Genomic DNA, 16364 nt, shown 5'->3' on the forward strand with positions numbered 1-16364 from the left:
AGATCAAAATACGTGGTCACTGATGCAACCAATTATTTACATCCAATTCCGTACATTCTTTCTCCTCTCCCAAGAAATTTGTAGTTTTGTACGGAATTGTGGCGGTTGGACCACCTTGTGAACGCCCAAAAGCAGCAATCTGCATCCACAATTGCTGGAGATGGATTTCACCTCAGAAATACGCGCAGTCGTCGATTGAGCTGTATTTTCCGGAGCCGTATGTCGGGAACTAAGCCCTTGCACGACCCCTTCGAGAGAGGCCAAGCGAATGGTCGTCTGAACGTTCGCGTTTTCCAGAGCGGTAACACGTTGGTCGAAGCTCTGGAAGGTACTTGTAATCCATGTGTATAGAGCATGCGTGAACGGAATTTGAACATTACCTGGCGCGTCGTCACGTTGCACATCCTAGCTAGAGGAATCGATGGCAAAATCCGTGAAAAATTGAAGGTTTCACGCGAAATTGGGGCCTTTTTTGCACTTTTGGTCGCGAAAAGTTGAACTTCGAGGAGCTCTACGCGCCGGTGTGAGCGTGCGAAGGCGAGCGGGTGATGGCGGAAGCGCAGGAGCAGGTTCTCGAGAGAGAGGAGCGGTGGGAGAGAGACAGGGGGCCAAAAACTGAGTTTTTGTTGCAAAAACTCACTCTCTGTAAGTGGGTTTTTAATAGTCTGCAGGTTTCACACTCAATTTTAAAAGTTAAAGTGTCCTGGCCTTTAAAAATGGGGCACTTAAATTAAAGTACCTTAAAAAAAAAACTCTTGAGTAAAAAAACCCAACGCAGAACTTCCAGAGCAAAAAAAATTCGAAGGCAGTGTGCTGTCGCATGGAGATATCACCTGAGCGTGTGGTTGCCTGTGACCAGCATGCGAAAGGGGCGCCAGTGAGGAGCCAGCACTGCAAAATTTGTCCACGCCAGCAGCTTAGCAATCGTTCCTTCTCTGCAGAGGAACTCACGCTACACAGAGAGGTATCTATCTCTCTCTCTCTCTCTCTCTCTCTCTCTCTCGACGCCTACTGAGAAAGTCTCTCTCTCTCTCTCTCTCTCTCTCTCTCTCTCTCTCGGCGCTGCTGAGAGACTCTCTCTCACTGTCTTTGATCCGACAGAGAGAGCATGGTCTGCTGAAGTTCACTGCAACACAAATTTTGATAAAGTAAGTAGAAATATCACATGCAAAGTAATCAATTCTTTGATTCCTATGCAAAAGCAGTAAAATTCAGCAATTAGACCAATGGAAATTGTTGTTTTTAAATAAAAATCAGCAACTGTAAATGAAAATCTGATTTCCGTTGGAAAGTCAGTAAAAATCAGCAACACATCACCTGCACACAAGCTTATGAGAAGAAAAACACACAATTTCAGTGGTTAATTACTAAAAATGCGAACTCGAGGTTCCCCGACTCGAACTGATCCGTAGGTGTGCATACGGTCCCTCGTGCAGCCAAGCCGGCTTTGATACCATGAAACGTACCCAGGGAGTGGATCTTCCGGTTACACGGACCTCCTACAGACACGCGTCGGACGAACCACCCGACCATAGCCACCATCCGGCAGCTCCTCCGTGTTGGGGCCAACGTCTGAGGACATAGGCGTGCACCTGTAAGACCGAGCGTCCCATACCACCCGGCCTCACCTCCTCGAGGTGACCTCGCGCACTCCTAGCCTCGCTGGCTAACCATTGGCACTTTGCCAGTGGGGGTCGATAATTGCAAATGAGGCCTTGGTCTCCCTTTTATAATAATGGTCGGCCACACTGGCCGTTCACACTACGTCGGCCCGGACACTGGACGCCCATCTCGACGGCGTTTGGGCTAGATCCCCTCTCCTATGAGCGGGACATAATAACCATCATGATCATTTACCCTTGTCCTCATATTGTCAATGGCCGACTTTACCATCTGAGTGGTATCTTAAGAAGGTACTCGTAGATGGGCATGGCTCAGGAGGATCTAGAAGGGGTGTCTTTCTGGAGACCGTATATAAGGATGTTGCATACCGACCCCACACATCCGGGGAAGTAATCACTAGGGGAGGGGAGTGCTCATGAAAGAAACGATGCCTCTCTTGAGTTTCTATTCAAGAACAACTGGTATAAATCTTGCTCCATTTGAGCTAGGGACGCTCACTTCTTATGTCGCATAAGGAGTTGGAAGATTATCCTAGACTGTCTGTGATTGATGAGCCCTAGGAGAAGATCCCTTTGAAGCTGTGCTTTCGTCTCTCTACACTCCTCGTCATTCCAACTGTTCAGAGGCATGCTGCAAGAATGTCGTGTCTCTCATCAGGTTGAGTGTGTGGGTATGTCTCTGCTATTGCATCATGCAATGCCTCAGTCAATAAAGTGGCGATCTCCGCCATTGAGAGTCTTAGCGTAGGTCTGCTCTGTATAAACAGAGTCAGTCTCTGGTGTAAATGTATAGCGGGTATGTGTCCTCCCTCTTGACACGTGGGCTGCATTGTATTGAAAGGAGACGGAAAGTGTCAAGAGAGCATGATCCATTGCTACACCTAATGGTCTAGGTCCTACCGTGAAATCGTGAATGCAAGGGATGAAGCTCAGCTGTGCCATGACATAGTCCACTGTGCTGCCCTATGTGGAAAGCATGTGAAATCAGCCGCTCTATGAAAACGTTGTAGGCCATTAAGTATGGCCAAACCGTGTGTGTAGTCGCCATCTCTGTGAGATGTGTCCCATACTTTGTCCACTCTCTGTGCTGTGAATGTCTGTCAAGCCTCAAATCTCCTACATCCATCTCTCTAAGCGTCTCATAGAAGACTATCTGAGCATTGCCCGTCTGGGCATTGAAGTCGTGCAGGAGGATGATGTCACCATATGTCATCGTCAAGGATAGCGAAAGGGTGTATGTGTTTTGTTTGCTGATACTTCTTTCGTGTTATTTTTGTATTGTGGGGCGTATGTGTGTTGTTTTTCCATTTCTTCTCGTTGGTTTCTTTCTATTTTCATTGTTTCGTTTTATTGGTTTGTTTCCCCTATTTGTTGGAGACATGGCATATCGGTAGGGGTTGTGGGTGGTATGAGGAGTGGGTTGGGGGTGTGGGCATAGTAACAAGAAACGCCATTTCTTTCCTGAAGAAACGGACCAGCTGTTTCCCACCAATCTGTTCCGGGAGAACCTAACCTTTCTTTTTGGGCGTAAAAAATTTGCATGTCACTTTTTTTTCTCCATGTATTTTTTAATAGCCCGAGTCTCTTATTTATGCGCTTGCATTGCTATGTGTGCGGACTCTGCACTCAATGTGTATTGCTCTCTCTCTCTCTCTCTCACACACACACACACACACACACACACACCCCCACACACCAAGGTTCAATGGGTACATGAGAGTGACTCTTATGGCTTCTATACCATAGTCACCACTTGAAACGGAAATGGGAAAACCGGTGTTTCGGAGTTTCGCCCGAGGCAAAAACGGTCAAGAAATATAACAAACAATGTATTTTGTAAAACAAGTAGCCTTATTCATAATTGAAATACAAGAAGACATGATTGAAAAGTTTCGAACGTAATGCTTCATAGATAGTAGACCGTTTTCAAATTAGAAACTAGATCTTCATACTACATAGTGTCGAACCAAGGTACAACTTACAAGATTCATCATGCATGTCACAAGTCAAAATATATGACTGTGCATAAGCTACAAGAGTCATAATATCCATAAAATTCAACCATAAATGTCAGAATACATAGCAAAATGTGACTCAATCAAAGGTCAGTGGCAACTGCAAACATAAATCACCGCACAAACAAAAAGATAGGGTCCATAATCATAATAATAATCAATCCATTGGGCCAAGACTCAAGCCCAACACTAGCCATCCGATACATCCGATGTATGTATCATGCTCGTAGCTCAATCCTGCTCATCATCATTATCTCCGTCATCCTTTGCCTCATCCTCTTCGCTCTTCTCATTAGAAGAGGAAGAGGACTGTTGTGCACTTGTTGAAGGTGAAGCTACACTTTTGCCACTGACTCCAGCTACTTCCCTTTGTTGTTGCTGGCTCCTCGTTTCATGGGCTGGAGTCATAGCCTCCTCACAGAGCAATGCATACAGATCACACTCGTGCTATGGGATATCTGGATTGTTACGCACCTTCTCAATGGACATTGACCTGTGTAGGTTCAGGGGAATCCCAAAGTTTGTCTAGAAGTTGTAAGTTGCAATGACAAAACCTTAATCGCTCAATGTTGTGGAGAGTCCAAGTACTCCAATTCCTCTCACATACACCAGTAGCACTATCTCTTGTGAGAGGACTCGAACGGCTAGGCGTTTCTGCAAACAACACAAGACAATAAAGAGGGAAAGTTGAGTTTTAACACTCGGTTTTGCAGAGACTTAAATGGCAAACAAAGAATTCTAGAAGATTGGGAATGTGTATTTTTGGTGGTGGAGTTTTCGGCTTCCTATGAGTGCTAACATTGTGGGTGGGCTGTTTGCATGGTAACTCTTTTCTGCATTCTTCCCTTGCTCCTTTGTATCCAGCTTTTGATGTATCTCCCTAGTCTATTTCTAGCAAGTATCTGTAAGGTGCAGCGGAAGTGAATGTTGTTCTTTCTCAAGATGAGTGATCCGATCGTGCCTTTTACTTATGGAAGGGAGAGCCTTCCGTGCCCTTAATGAGAGAGTGTAAGTGATTACAAACAAAGTGAATAGACACTGTGCGTGAAGGTGCTGAGACTGAGAGATAGAGAGAGAAGAATACGGTACCAGGGAGTTGTCAAACCCTCCTCCAAAGGCCCCTCTCCCGATGGCCCAGAGATGTCTATGCTATTGATTGCACAATCTGGTACAAGACACTGATGCAAACTTGGAAAGCTATTATGCAATGAGCGAATACGACGACGACGCGACGACGACCTGAATCTCTATCTTCTGCTGTACATGGTGCTGAACGAAACACTGATCTTCCTGCTGTTTCTTGTTGAATTTCTGTTGCTTCAAAAACGCCACCTGCTGTCCCTCTTAATCACTGCTGAAAACGCTGCTTGCTGCTGTCTGGAAACGCTGAATATGGCTGTTAAAAACGCTGAGTAATGCTGTCTATAAGCGCTGCTCTGCTGGTCCTGAAAACGCTGATATGGCCTGCTTGGAAACGTTGTTCTGAGGCTGAATCACCGCTTCTGTTGCGTGTAAAACACTGGTTTGAGATGCCTTTTGAAAACGTTGATGGCTGGTTACAAAGGCTGGCTGCTTGTGTCCAAAACGCTAGCATGCATGAGGGAAAACGCTGATCAGTGGGCTGAAATCACCAAGTCTTATGGGGATGAAAACGTTGGCTATGATGGTTCTTGCTTGAGAAGTTGCCTGTTGAGCAATGCTCATGCTGCCTCTTCTGTCAGGAAGTGCTAGCTCTGGTTTCCTTATATATTTTTTATTAGCAAAATTGCCCTACCTAGTTCCATAGTGGTCTCGTACGGTCCCGTACGTTTTGTACGCGTACGATGATGTGCGGTACTAAACGAACTAAAAAAATTTATGATGTACGATGACGTTATGTACGTTCAAATTTAAAAAACAAATAATTCTCAAGTCTAAGGCGTAGGCCTTAAAGAAACTTGACATTTGTATAGATTACAAGTTACAATACTACAATGTAAAGAGTCGAGACTCAAAGACTAAAGAGAATGAGCATTACATAAACCAAAATGTTCATTGAAATTTGATAAGTAGAGAGTCAAGACTCAAGATGATACAAAAAAGTGGGGGGACCAAGTGGCAAGGGCTACAAAGTACTCAAAAAGTGGCACACCATAATGGAGAGACTAAATAGTAAAGTCTAAAGTAACTAGTCTAAGAGCTTCTAGAATCTAGTCACTAGTCACTAGTCACTAGTGCTCTCATCATCTTCCTCATCTTCCTCTTCTGAGCCTTGCTCATCAACATCATCCTCTTCCTCACAAGAGTCGAAGGATGACGGCTCATAATCTCCATCTCTAATGAGGTTGCCTTCATCATCATACGTTGGCTCTCGAGGCTCTCTATCCTCCATAGTGATGGCTGCCACACAAGAGCCGCTTCCGGAGCTTCGCCCCACATAGGTCCTAGGAGCCTCCGTGGGTGTTGTTGATGCTCTGCCTCTACCTCTTGTAGCACTGGCACCTCTGCCTCTTGTAGCCGATGTAACTCCATGGATGACGACCTTCTTGCGTGATCGTGTGCGAGAAACCCAGCGATCAATCTCCTCAAGCTCCAAGTAGAGCTCACGAAATATCATTTCCTCCTCAGGGTCTTGCTCTTTGTTGACACTCTTTAGAGTGTCAATCGTAAGTGTGAGCTCATCCACGTTGACCTATTTGACATTTACAACATTGGACAATGAAAACATAATTAGTATATTCAAACTAATTAAAGACTAGAGTATAGAAAATGGAGTGAGTTGTGATTATAATTTATAATTTATACCTGTCGAGCCATAGGCATCTCATGCATAGAGCGCAACATGCGTAAATTGGAGCGACAATAGATAAGTCGCTCTAATTGCTTCGTTGAGAGCTTGTTTCAAATTTTGGTGTGGATGAGGGAGTATGCGGACTAATTACGCTCACATGCTCCCGATGAGCAATCCTAAAACACATCAAGAGAGGCATAAGCTATAAGAGACTATAGTTGAAGAGATTAAGCACAAAATGTAAAAGTTTAAGGCTTGTCGCTTACTTGGCCAAGAACCCTCAAAGCAAGTTGTTCGAGAGTGGGCAATTGTTAGCCAAAGCTCTCCCACCAAAATAGAGGCTTCACCAAGGATTGCCGCTTCCAACACAAGTTGGAAGTAAATGCGGTGCCTCGTTGGTCGCTATAGTTGATTACCTCTTGGAGAAATGCTCCAATGTTCTCTTCTTTTAGCACCTTAAAGACGTAATTGTTGCGCTCCTCAATAAGCTCTTGATTTGCAAAGAGTTCCGGCTTCTTGTAAGCCGGATGCAAGAGAGCCGCAAAGTAATGGATAGGTCTCTTCATCCAATCCCACCGCTTTTTGATTAGGAGGAGAATGTCGTCTCTCTTGGGAGAGTCCTCGAGGTAATCACTACAAGAAGACAGAGGAAATGTACTAAGTAGAGAAACAAGCATGTAGAATCTAGATATATAGAGAATGTATTATGTAATAATAAATATGTAGTTATACTGTGTTCCATCAGGAGCCCCATCTAGGATTGTAGACTTCTCAATCTCCTTGTAAGCTTCCTCCATGAAGTGCCATAGAAGCCCAATAGTTTGCCCCTTCCATGTCGGTCATGCGGAGAGCCTTGTACAAGGGCAAGATCGCAATGACAAGACCCTTAATTTCTTGCCAAAACTCCTCCCGCAAGCAAAGCCGTTGAATGGCTTTTGCATCTTGTTGTGAAGCGGCGGACTCTCCGTTCATCCACTCAAACTCATCGGAGACCATGATCTTTTGTATTTTGTTTTGCACATCATAGAGCCGCTCTAGAAGTAGCCACATGGCGGCAAAGCGAGTGGCCGATGGCTTCTTCAACTCAAGGTCGGAGTAGGTGCGGTAAATGGCAAGCACCCTCACTTTGCCATTGATGAAATTGATGATGGAGAGTGCTTGGTTGAGGATATCTTTCACCCAACCTAGCTCCCCTATGTCTTCAAAGAGAAGGTCAAGGCAATGAGAGGCACATGGAGTCCATACTATGAATGGAAATTCCTTCTCTAGCCTCTTACTCATTGCCTTGCAATTTGAAGCATTGTCGGTAATCACTTGCACGACATGCTCCGCACCAACCTACACAAGAGGCATTTTTGACAAAAAGAGTTAAAACTTAAAAGTTAAAACATAGGACTCATTGGCAATTGCTCAAGACATAAAGGCTCGATTTACGGTTTTACCTCAAGAATGGCTTGACGGATGTGCTTCCAAATGAATGCCCGGGTCACTTTCTTCCCACTCGAACCCGCATCCACCGCCCACAAGAAGTACGTGCCAAGAGGACAAGAAACAAGAATGTTGATGATGTCCCTCTTCTTGCGGTCGCTCCTTCCATCGTAGAGAATAGAGCATCCATACTTTGCCCAACCCGCACGTACGGGCTCAAGTGACTTGTCAATCCTTGCCCTCTCTTCATCAAGCTTCTTTGTTCTCATGTCGTGATATGGCACACCCGTCCACCCTTTGCATGGACCAACCGCCGCAATTGCTATGATCATCCTCTTCCATCACACCAACCGAAGAATGTTGAAGGAGAGATTGCATTCAATCACCGTGCAAGCAATCTCTATTTCCGCGATTCTTTGTCTCTCCTTGAGGAAAGACAAGGAGCCAGAGCATCCACCCACCGATTTCGCAAGAGAAGCTTGCTTTGCCATCTTCGGAGGCCGGCCACCATCACTTGAAGACCCCTTGGACTTCTTGGAGGAGGCACCACCATCACATGAGGCCGCGGTGGCACTGGTAGCCATGGACATAGTTGGAGAGGTCTCTTCCTCCGAATCGGAGCTATCAACATCTGGCGACACGAACTCATCCGAGGTGACTCTACCCTTGTGTGTCTTCAATGAAAGATACTTTCTCTTGCATTCCGCAAGGATATCTTCGGGGATATTAGGACATGGGCCTGCTTGTCCTCCCATCTTTGTCAAGTGGATGATGAGACGGGTGACGGAAGAGGTCATACCTTTTGGGCAATATTTGCACCACCACTTGCAAGCGTTTTGCTTGCCCCCCACCCGCCTAAAATATCGGCAATGCTTCTCAAAGGCTTCATGAAGAGGAGGCGGCATTATGTAGTATGTAGCTAGTAGCTACTAGTATGATGTATGATGTATTAATAGATGAGAGAGAGAGAGAGAGAGAGAGAGAGAGGGGGGGGGGGGGGGGGGGGGGGGGGGGGGGAGGGGGGGCACTTGGAAGGATGGGGTGGGGGTGGGAGAAGGAGAGACCCAAGGGAGCTCGAGGGAGAGAGACCCAAGGGAGAGAAGATGGAGACTCGAGAGCTTGAGCCCACTTGACTGTCGAGAGCTCCAAGCCTTCAATGGAAGCACATGGAGATGAGAGGCTAGAGCATTGAGAGGCTTATGGCTAGAGCTTGTACTATGTAGCTTGTAGGTTGTGTTGGATAACAAGGGGGAAGAGTTGCTCGTTCTTACCGTTCTTACCGTTCTGAGGGATCTGCGAAGTCTGAGAGGTACTTGTGGAAGTCTTGTTTTCCTTAGACTTTCCCTTGTTGTGCTTCATCTCCTGTGCGAGAGAAATCGCTACCGCCTTGTTGAGATCGATTGGGTCGAGGACTTCGACATCAAACCTGATATAGTCGTCCAACCCGAAAATGAAAGCCTCCTTGCGCTCATCATCAGATTTGCGTAATTGGGTGTCGAGCTGCAAAACACGATTAGAGAAAGACATAACTGGCATACCATTTTGCTTGAGAGCGTGCCAATCGTTCTTCAAACGTGCTAGGTATTGTGGTGGCATGAACCGCGCCTTGAGCTTGTCTTGGAAGTCGGCCCAATTGAAGGAAAGGGGTGTGTCCTCGTCGGCTTCCTCGAGGTGCGCGGCCAACTGTGCCTCTTGCCATGCGTGGTACCAATTTATGGCATCACCGGCAAGGTATATGGCTGCCGTCAAAACCTTGCTATTCCCTTTCTTCTTAGTTGTCGCAAAATAAGCATTAAATTGATGCAACCAAGAATGAATAACCGTAGCATCCATCTGACCATCATACGTACTGAAAGTCAACTTCTCTGTGACTGGGTTGTTGGAGTCCAAATCTCGGCTTGCGCCACTTGATGAACTACCAACATCTTTGGCTGGCTCGGACTTCGAGGCGAGAACCCGTCGAACCAATTCTTGCATGCGTAATTCTCTCCGTGTCTCACGATCGGCCTCCAAGGCCGCTCGTCTTTCTTCGGCCGCCAAGCGCGCATCATCACGCTCACGCTTCAAAGCTGCCTTTCGTTCTGCTTTTCTTTCTTTTCGTTCCTTGTCCGCCAAGCGCGCTTGTTCACGCTCACAAATCATCTGTTCCTCAGAGGTTGCCTGTCGTTCTTGGCGCTCACTGACGACCTTGCGCTCACACCAAGGTTGCTTTTTCCCACCTCACGTCGATTGGCCGGCCGCCAAGTGCACGGTCCGCTCTCAATGAGTAAAAAGAGGCACAAGGGGAGGTTGGACAAGCCCTTCAGAATTCTTGGGTTTCTTGTCACCCTTCAAAAACACGATTAGGAAGCAACACGCCCAAGTGGACTTGGGTTAGGTGCGACCGCAACAAGCAAAAAAGAATAAAATTCTATGGTTCTTTCCTTGAGTGATACAAAACATTGCCAAAGCTCTGATACCAATGTAAGGTGCAGCGGAAGTGAATGTTGTTCTTTCTCAAGATGAGTGATCCGATCGTGCTCAAGGTTCCTTTTACTTACGGAAGGGAAAGCCTTCCGTGCCCTTAATGAGAAAGCCTTTCGTGCAAGTGATCGCAAACAAAGTGAATAGACACTGTGCGTGAAGGTGGTGAGACCGAGGGAAAGAGAGAGAATAATACGACACCAAGGAGTTGTCAAACCCTCCTCTGAAGGCCCCTCTCTTGATGGCGAGAGAGGTCTATGCTATTGATTGCACAATTTGGTACAAGACACCGATGCAAACTTGGAAAGCTATTATGCAATGAGCGAATACGACGACGGCGACGACGACCCGAATCTCTATCTTTTGCTGTACATGGTGCTGAAAGAAATGCTGATCTTGCTGCTGTTTCTTGCTGAATTTCTGCTGCTTCAAAAACGCCACTTGCTGCCCTCTTAATCGCTGCTGAAAATGCTGCTTGCTGCTGTCTGGAAACGCTGATTATGGCTGTTGAAAAACGCTGAGTAATGCTGTCTATAAGCTCTGCTCTGCTGGTCTTGAAAACGCTGATTATGGCCTGCTTGGAAACTCTATTCTGAGGCTGAATCGCCGCTTCTGCTGCGTGTAAAACGCTGGTCTTAGATGCCTTTTGAAAACGCTGATGGCTGGTTACAAACGCTGGCTGCTGGTGTCCCAAACGCTAGCATGCATGAGGGAAAACGTTGATCTGTGGGCTGAAATCGCGAAGTCTCCAAGGAGATGAAAACGCTGGCTATGATGGTTCTTGCTTGAGAAGTTGCCTGTTGAGCAATGCTCCTGCTGCCTCTTCTGCCAGGAGGTGCTAGCTCTGGTTTCCTCATATATTTCATTAGCAAAATTGCCCTACCTAGTTCCCAACAAAAGTCACTTGATAAATAAGTGAAAAATGTCAAAAATAGGGAAAATAGGTTTAATGCACTGGAAAATTCCCCTGATGGATTCTGATGATCATGCTGTGTGCAACCGGAGGATATGCATCTAATCTAAGTGTTTGGACATGCACGGTCTGCGGACAGACTCACAAAAGTGCCAGATCACTTCTATTCTAGACTGACTTTTATTGGTGTTTTGTCTTTTCAGTTTTGTAATCTTGTTATAACCCAGGGGTTTTTTCACTACCAACGTGTTATCTCTTTGTAATACCAAGGGTCAAGCCCCACAAAAAAGAGAGAGAGAGAGAGAGAGAGAGAGAGAGAGAGAGAGAGAGAGCAATGGATGGATGTTAATGCATGGTTACTTGCAGCCTGGTCCCCGAGACACAACCATACAATGTTTTATCAAACGTGACAGCAGTAATTCGACATACCATCTATATCTTGGACTCACTACAAGTAAGTTGTCCTAAATTGAGAGTAAATGGCGTACTTCAAACCTGTAAATGGACGTATGTGAGGTGGTTGATCTTTGAGGTGTATCAATGACTTATGTTCACTTGTGCAGCTCTGGTGGAAAGTGGAAAGTTTCTTCTTGCAGCGAGAAAGGTCAGGCGAGCTACTAGTGCAGATTACATAATTTCCTTGAACCCGGATGACATGTCAAGGGGAAGCAATACGTATGTAGGGAAGCTCAGGTGAGCATCCACTTGATTTCGAGGAGTCAAGGGCATAGTGAGCATGCAATGACCTCTTTTGGATTTCTCTATGATACAGGTCAAACTTTCTAGGCACAAAGTTTACCGTCTATGATAGCCAGCCTCCACATAGTGGGGCAGTGGCGTCGTTCAACAAGGCAGGTCGCCGAGTTGGCTCAAAACAAGTGTCACCACGGCTGCCTGCTGGAAGCTACAATGTAGCTCATGTTGCCTATGAATTAAATGTGTTGGGCACCAGAGGACCCAGGCGGATGCACTGCATTATGCATTCAATACCAGCATCTGCAATTGAACCGGGGGGTGTTGCCCCCACCCCTGTCGAATTCTCAAGTGCTGCTTTAGAGTATACTTTGTCAACACTTCCCTCATTTGGCTCAAAATCCTCTTACTCGGATTTCAGCACCACTGATGCGGAAGGCTTACTGAAAAATGTCATGTCCAAGGATGGACCGCTTATCTTAAAAAACAAGGCTCCCAGGTGGCACGAACAACTACAGTGTTGGTGTCTTAACTTTCGAGGACGCGTTACGGTGGCCTCCGTGAAGAATTTCCAGTTAGTGGCTGCTACAGCAGAACCGGCGCAACCCAGCTCTCAAAGTGACTATGATAAAGTTCTGTTGCAGTTTGGTAAAGTTGGCAAAGACATGTTTACCATGGATTACCGATACCCGCTGTCTGCGTTTCAAGCATTTGCCATCTGCCTCAGCAGCTTCGACACCAAGCTAGCTTGTGAATAAAGTACATGTAATTTAGCACGTTTCCGGGGATTTGGGTGGGATTGTAAGTTGATTCCATCAGGTGTATGGCAGTGTTGGCTTTGTTGCAGGAGCACCCAAGGGATATGCTGTTGTTTTGCATTGTTGCAGAACCTTTGTGGAGTCTGAAGTGTTATTTGCAAACAGGTACATTCACCCAAAGAAGACACTAAAAAGGGAAAAGCTGCCTTTATGTTTTATTAGACTTGAAGCAGGTCTATCTGGCATTGTCTTTGTACACGACCTGGCTTGTGCTTGTGTAAAACTGTTGTTAATTGCTGGAGTGAGAATTTATACTGTAGCAGGGTAAGTGTGTCAGAAGTTCGTCAACACTACAATAATGTGTTCCATGTAAAGGACAGCAATGGCCAGTAGCACAAGGTGATAGGGAACTGTCTGAGTCTCTGCTTGTTGTACAAAGGAGATTGATAATTTTCCATTACTTGTGTGCCTTGATAATGAGCAGTAGGGTGAACTGGTTATTACAAAACATAATCTAGCAGGTATTTAATCATAGTTATGCTGCTGTTCAATTTTAATTGAAAAGCGCTCGTGCGTCATGTTTCTGGGCTCCTTTGCTGGAAATGTCCATTTATCGGATGAAACTTTGCAGTCTAGAAATTTTTGTACCTTCTTCGTCTATAAAGTGGATTTCTGTTGGGCATGAGTTCGTTGATTGGAAAGCTGGAGGGGTAATATGGTGATGGGCACTTGGTAATTTGCATCTTTTTAACATTTATATCTTGCGAGTGGTGCATTTTGGAAATTTTGGAGAAATTCAAGTCCAACACCAATTTGTTCTTTCCGTAATTTAAGAGAATTAGGGGAGTTTTTATTGTGTATTTATACGTCCGTTACTCAAAACAAAAGGAGAATATGGGTGTTTTAGAATTGATGTGATTGTTTTCGACATAAGGCTGCATTAAGGTTTGAGCAGGAGGAGGAATTCATGTGATGAAAATAATTTGTCCACGTATTGGGCGATGAGAACTCCGCTTATAATACCTCTTATGTTCACCATGTGACTTAAAAGATCAAAACAGGAGCTATGACTTTGATTACCACCTCTTTTCCTTGGCTATTGAATTGACTTACTAACTGCATTCTATACTTGATCTATTGGACATGCTACTCTGGTGCTTTTTGGCATACTTCACCAGCCTACCATGGAAGAGGATGAAATTTTATCTAGTTAAATAAACACCCTCACGAGTGTCATCATACAACTTGTCTACATCCAATTGCCCTGCATGTTACTTCAGCTTTATAGGGAAGCTATTACAACACGTTATCATTGCTTGATAAAGAGAACTAGAACCAGCAATTAACAATGTAAAAACAACGAAGAAGACTAGCACTCTAAACTCTAGAGCGTTGTCAAGAACACAATTAAGTCATTTGGAACCTTTTCTGACCATAAGGTATTTCACAAATTTATCAAGATATCTCCCTTTACATGAAACATATGGGGTATTACTGTTCTTGAAGAGTTGCCGGGCATGATTTTAAATTGAAGAGATACAAAGATTTCTATAGAAAGAAATAAACCAATTTGCACAAAAATAGTCTCTATTTATACTAATTAGATGTGGTCACACAACACAATTATTTGTTTTTTGATAACAACATGCTTCAACTAGGATCAAAATGCTTAAGATAGATGGAAGGAATCCCTGTGCCATGCTTGTGCTCATATCTAACTTGAGGTTATTTTGAGCTCAAATTCTTTACTAAAACTAAAGATTCCGAGAATAAGGGCTTGTTGGAATCCTTTCCTTACTAAACCTACTACCACCCATTCATCCTCGGTACGCTCTTGACGACAGAGCTAGAAAGCTCAGGGCTTTGGAAATTTTGCCTTGCTAGCTTGCATCAAATGAAGGCTTCCTCCTCACCCTGCTATATGACACAGAAAGGGGTGGCCAAATTTGGGATCACACCAAGTCCTCATGAATTGATAGGTTCTGGCCTCTCACTCTCTCAATTTGAGACTCATAGATGCACTAAGGACGTTCATTGGGGGAAAAGGGATCAATTCTCTTTTTGAAAGAGACCAAATTTATATGACTCGATTGTGGAATATTCATAGACCCTTTATCAAACATGGTTGTGATTTTATTAGGGAAGGTGAGGCTTGCACATATGGAAACATGCTCCGGTTTGACCATGTATTGTGGCTCATGATTTTCGAAGTCATTGTCATCCTTCTTGCTAACTCATTCAAATTCCTTGATAGGATTGCAATAGAGGCATGGTGAAGACATTGCTTATGAATTTGTTATACAAGGAGAGGGTTAAAACTTATGTCAAGAATGTTGCCCTCTTTCAACAAGTACCACCCAATTCTCTTGGAGGGGACTTGGGACAATTTCTACGAACGGTTTTGACTAGGGACTCAAGCTCTGATTTCCATAGTGGCCAAAAAGGAAGGGTGGAACAAGAAAGAGCTAAAGCCTAAAGTTCTTGATTCCTCAGAAAATTGCTTACCTCACCCTCATGGACTCCTATTAATTCTCTCTTAGATTCCTTCTTTGAAAGATTTGTTTTTGGATTTGCTATTTCTCCTACCTCTACTTGGGAAAATTATGTTTTGTTTGGTCTTTTTTAAAACTTGTCAAGCTCAAATTGTGTAATGCTAAAGACATTTTCTCCACCATAAACCCCTCGACATGTCATTGTCCTATAAATGTGCCTGGGTGGACTATTTGTATCATGTACAATTAATGCCCATGGCCGGCAACAATAACGTTTCCTACATGTTTTTTGACAGTGCAAATTTTTGCAAAACAAGCACTTTGTATGAAATATCCTGTTGAGGTAAAGGCGGTGTGCCTTACCATTGTGTCCAACCGCCCATTTATTTTCCCCCATGTACAAAGAATAAGGAGCTCTCACAGTCTTCTAATTGAGAGGCTAGCTCCACCCACACATAGTTTCCTTCTCTTTTCTTTCTCTCGCACACACACACACCCCCACACACACGCTTTTTCAATTGGTACCAAAGCTTGGTTCTACACAAGAGGTCATGTACAAACCTCTCACTTTGTGGCATGCAAGCATTGGTGCATTGCCGAGTAGATGGCCATTTTGGCGATCACCATTGGAGCTTGGTGCAGGTGAGACCACTAAGATATGGAGTAGATTGGAGTGGAGAAGCATTAGGTGAGCTTCATTCTCAGAGTGAGTATAGGAGCAGGTGTGAGCTTGCATTTAATTCACACGAGCATTGGGAGTGTAAGTGTTGAAAGATTTGCAACAAAACGTTTAGTCCATCTTTGCATATGTATTTTGCCACGTATAAAGAGCTTCTTTCAGCAAGTCTTCCAAGTTTCTAGCTAATTTTTTGAGCGCTACAACTTTGTAGATGAAAGTTTTTCCAAATTCTTCATTGATGTAGAGTGCTGAGACTGTCTGTAGGTCGTGGGTATATAGCAAAATTTTTTTGCAGCTCAATTTTCTCCCACTTAAAAGCAAGATTTCATGCTCGTTTTTCTAGAGCTAACCGATTTTTGTGCTCTTCAACTTTGCAGAAGGAAGTTCTTACAAATTCTAAGTAGATTTGGGACCTGCAAGGTGGTCTACTTTAATAGGTTCATGGACACTTTGACACCTAGAGCTCTTAGCATTGAAACACACGATTGACATTGGACCTTGAGAGAGAGAGAGAGAGAGAGAGAGAGAGAG

General features: G+C 44.6%; 2 protein-coding genes across 3 annotated transcripts; one reads left to right on the forward strand and one right to left on the reverse strand.

Moving 5' to 3' along the window:
- Window positions 1-805: 805 nt before the first annotated feature.
- On the forward strand, window positions 806-13133 carry LOC147416714 (tubby-like F-box protein 6). Of its 2 annotated transcripts, XM_086508120.1 has the most exons (4): window positions 806-964; window positions 11578-11665; window positions 11775-11904; window positions 11984-13133. In XM_086508120.1, the coding sequence occupies exons 1-4, from the start codon at window positions 821-823 to the stop codon at window positions 12660-12662; spliced, it is 1041 nt and encodes a 346-aa protein (XP_086364246.1). In that variant the 5' UTR covers window positions 806-820; the 3' UTR covers window positions 12663-13133. The 2 variants fall into 2 exon arrangements, with proteins under 2 accessions (XP_086364246.1, XP_086364248.1); XM_086508122.1 differs by lacking the exon at window positions 806-964 and having other exon boundaries at window positions 11545-11665.
- Window positions 5841-6233, reverse strand: LOC147416715 (uncharacterized). The gene has a single exon (XM_086508123.1). It carries the CDS (start codon window positions 6231-6233, stop codon window positions 5841-5843), a length of 393 nt encoding a protein of 130 aa, XP_086364249.1.
- Window positions 13134-16364: the final 3231 nt, after the last annotated feature.

This window comes from Adiantum capillus-veneris, unplaced genomic scaffold (genome assembly GCF_014529385.1).
Source record: "Adiantum capillus-veneris isolate H3 unplaced genomic scaffold, ASM1452938v2 Hic_scaffold_560, whole genome shotgun sequence".
Lineage (NCBI taxonomy): Eukaryota > Viridiplantae > Streptophyta > Polypodiopsida > Polypodiales > Pteridaceae > Adiantum > Adiantum capillus-veneris.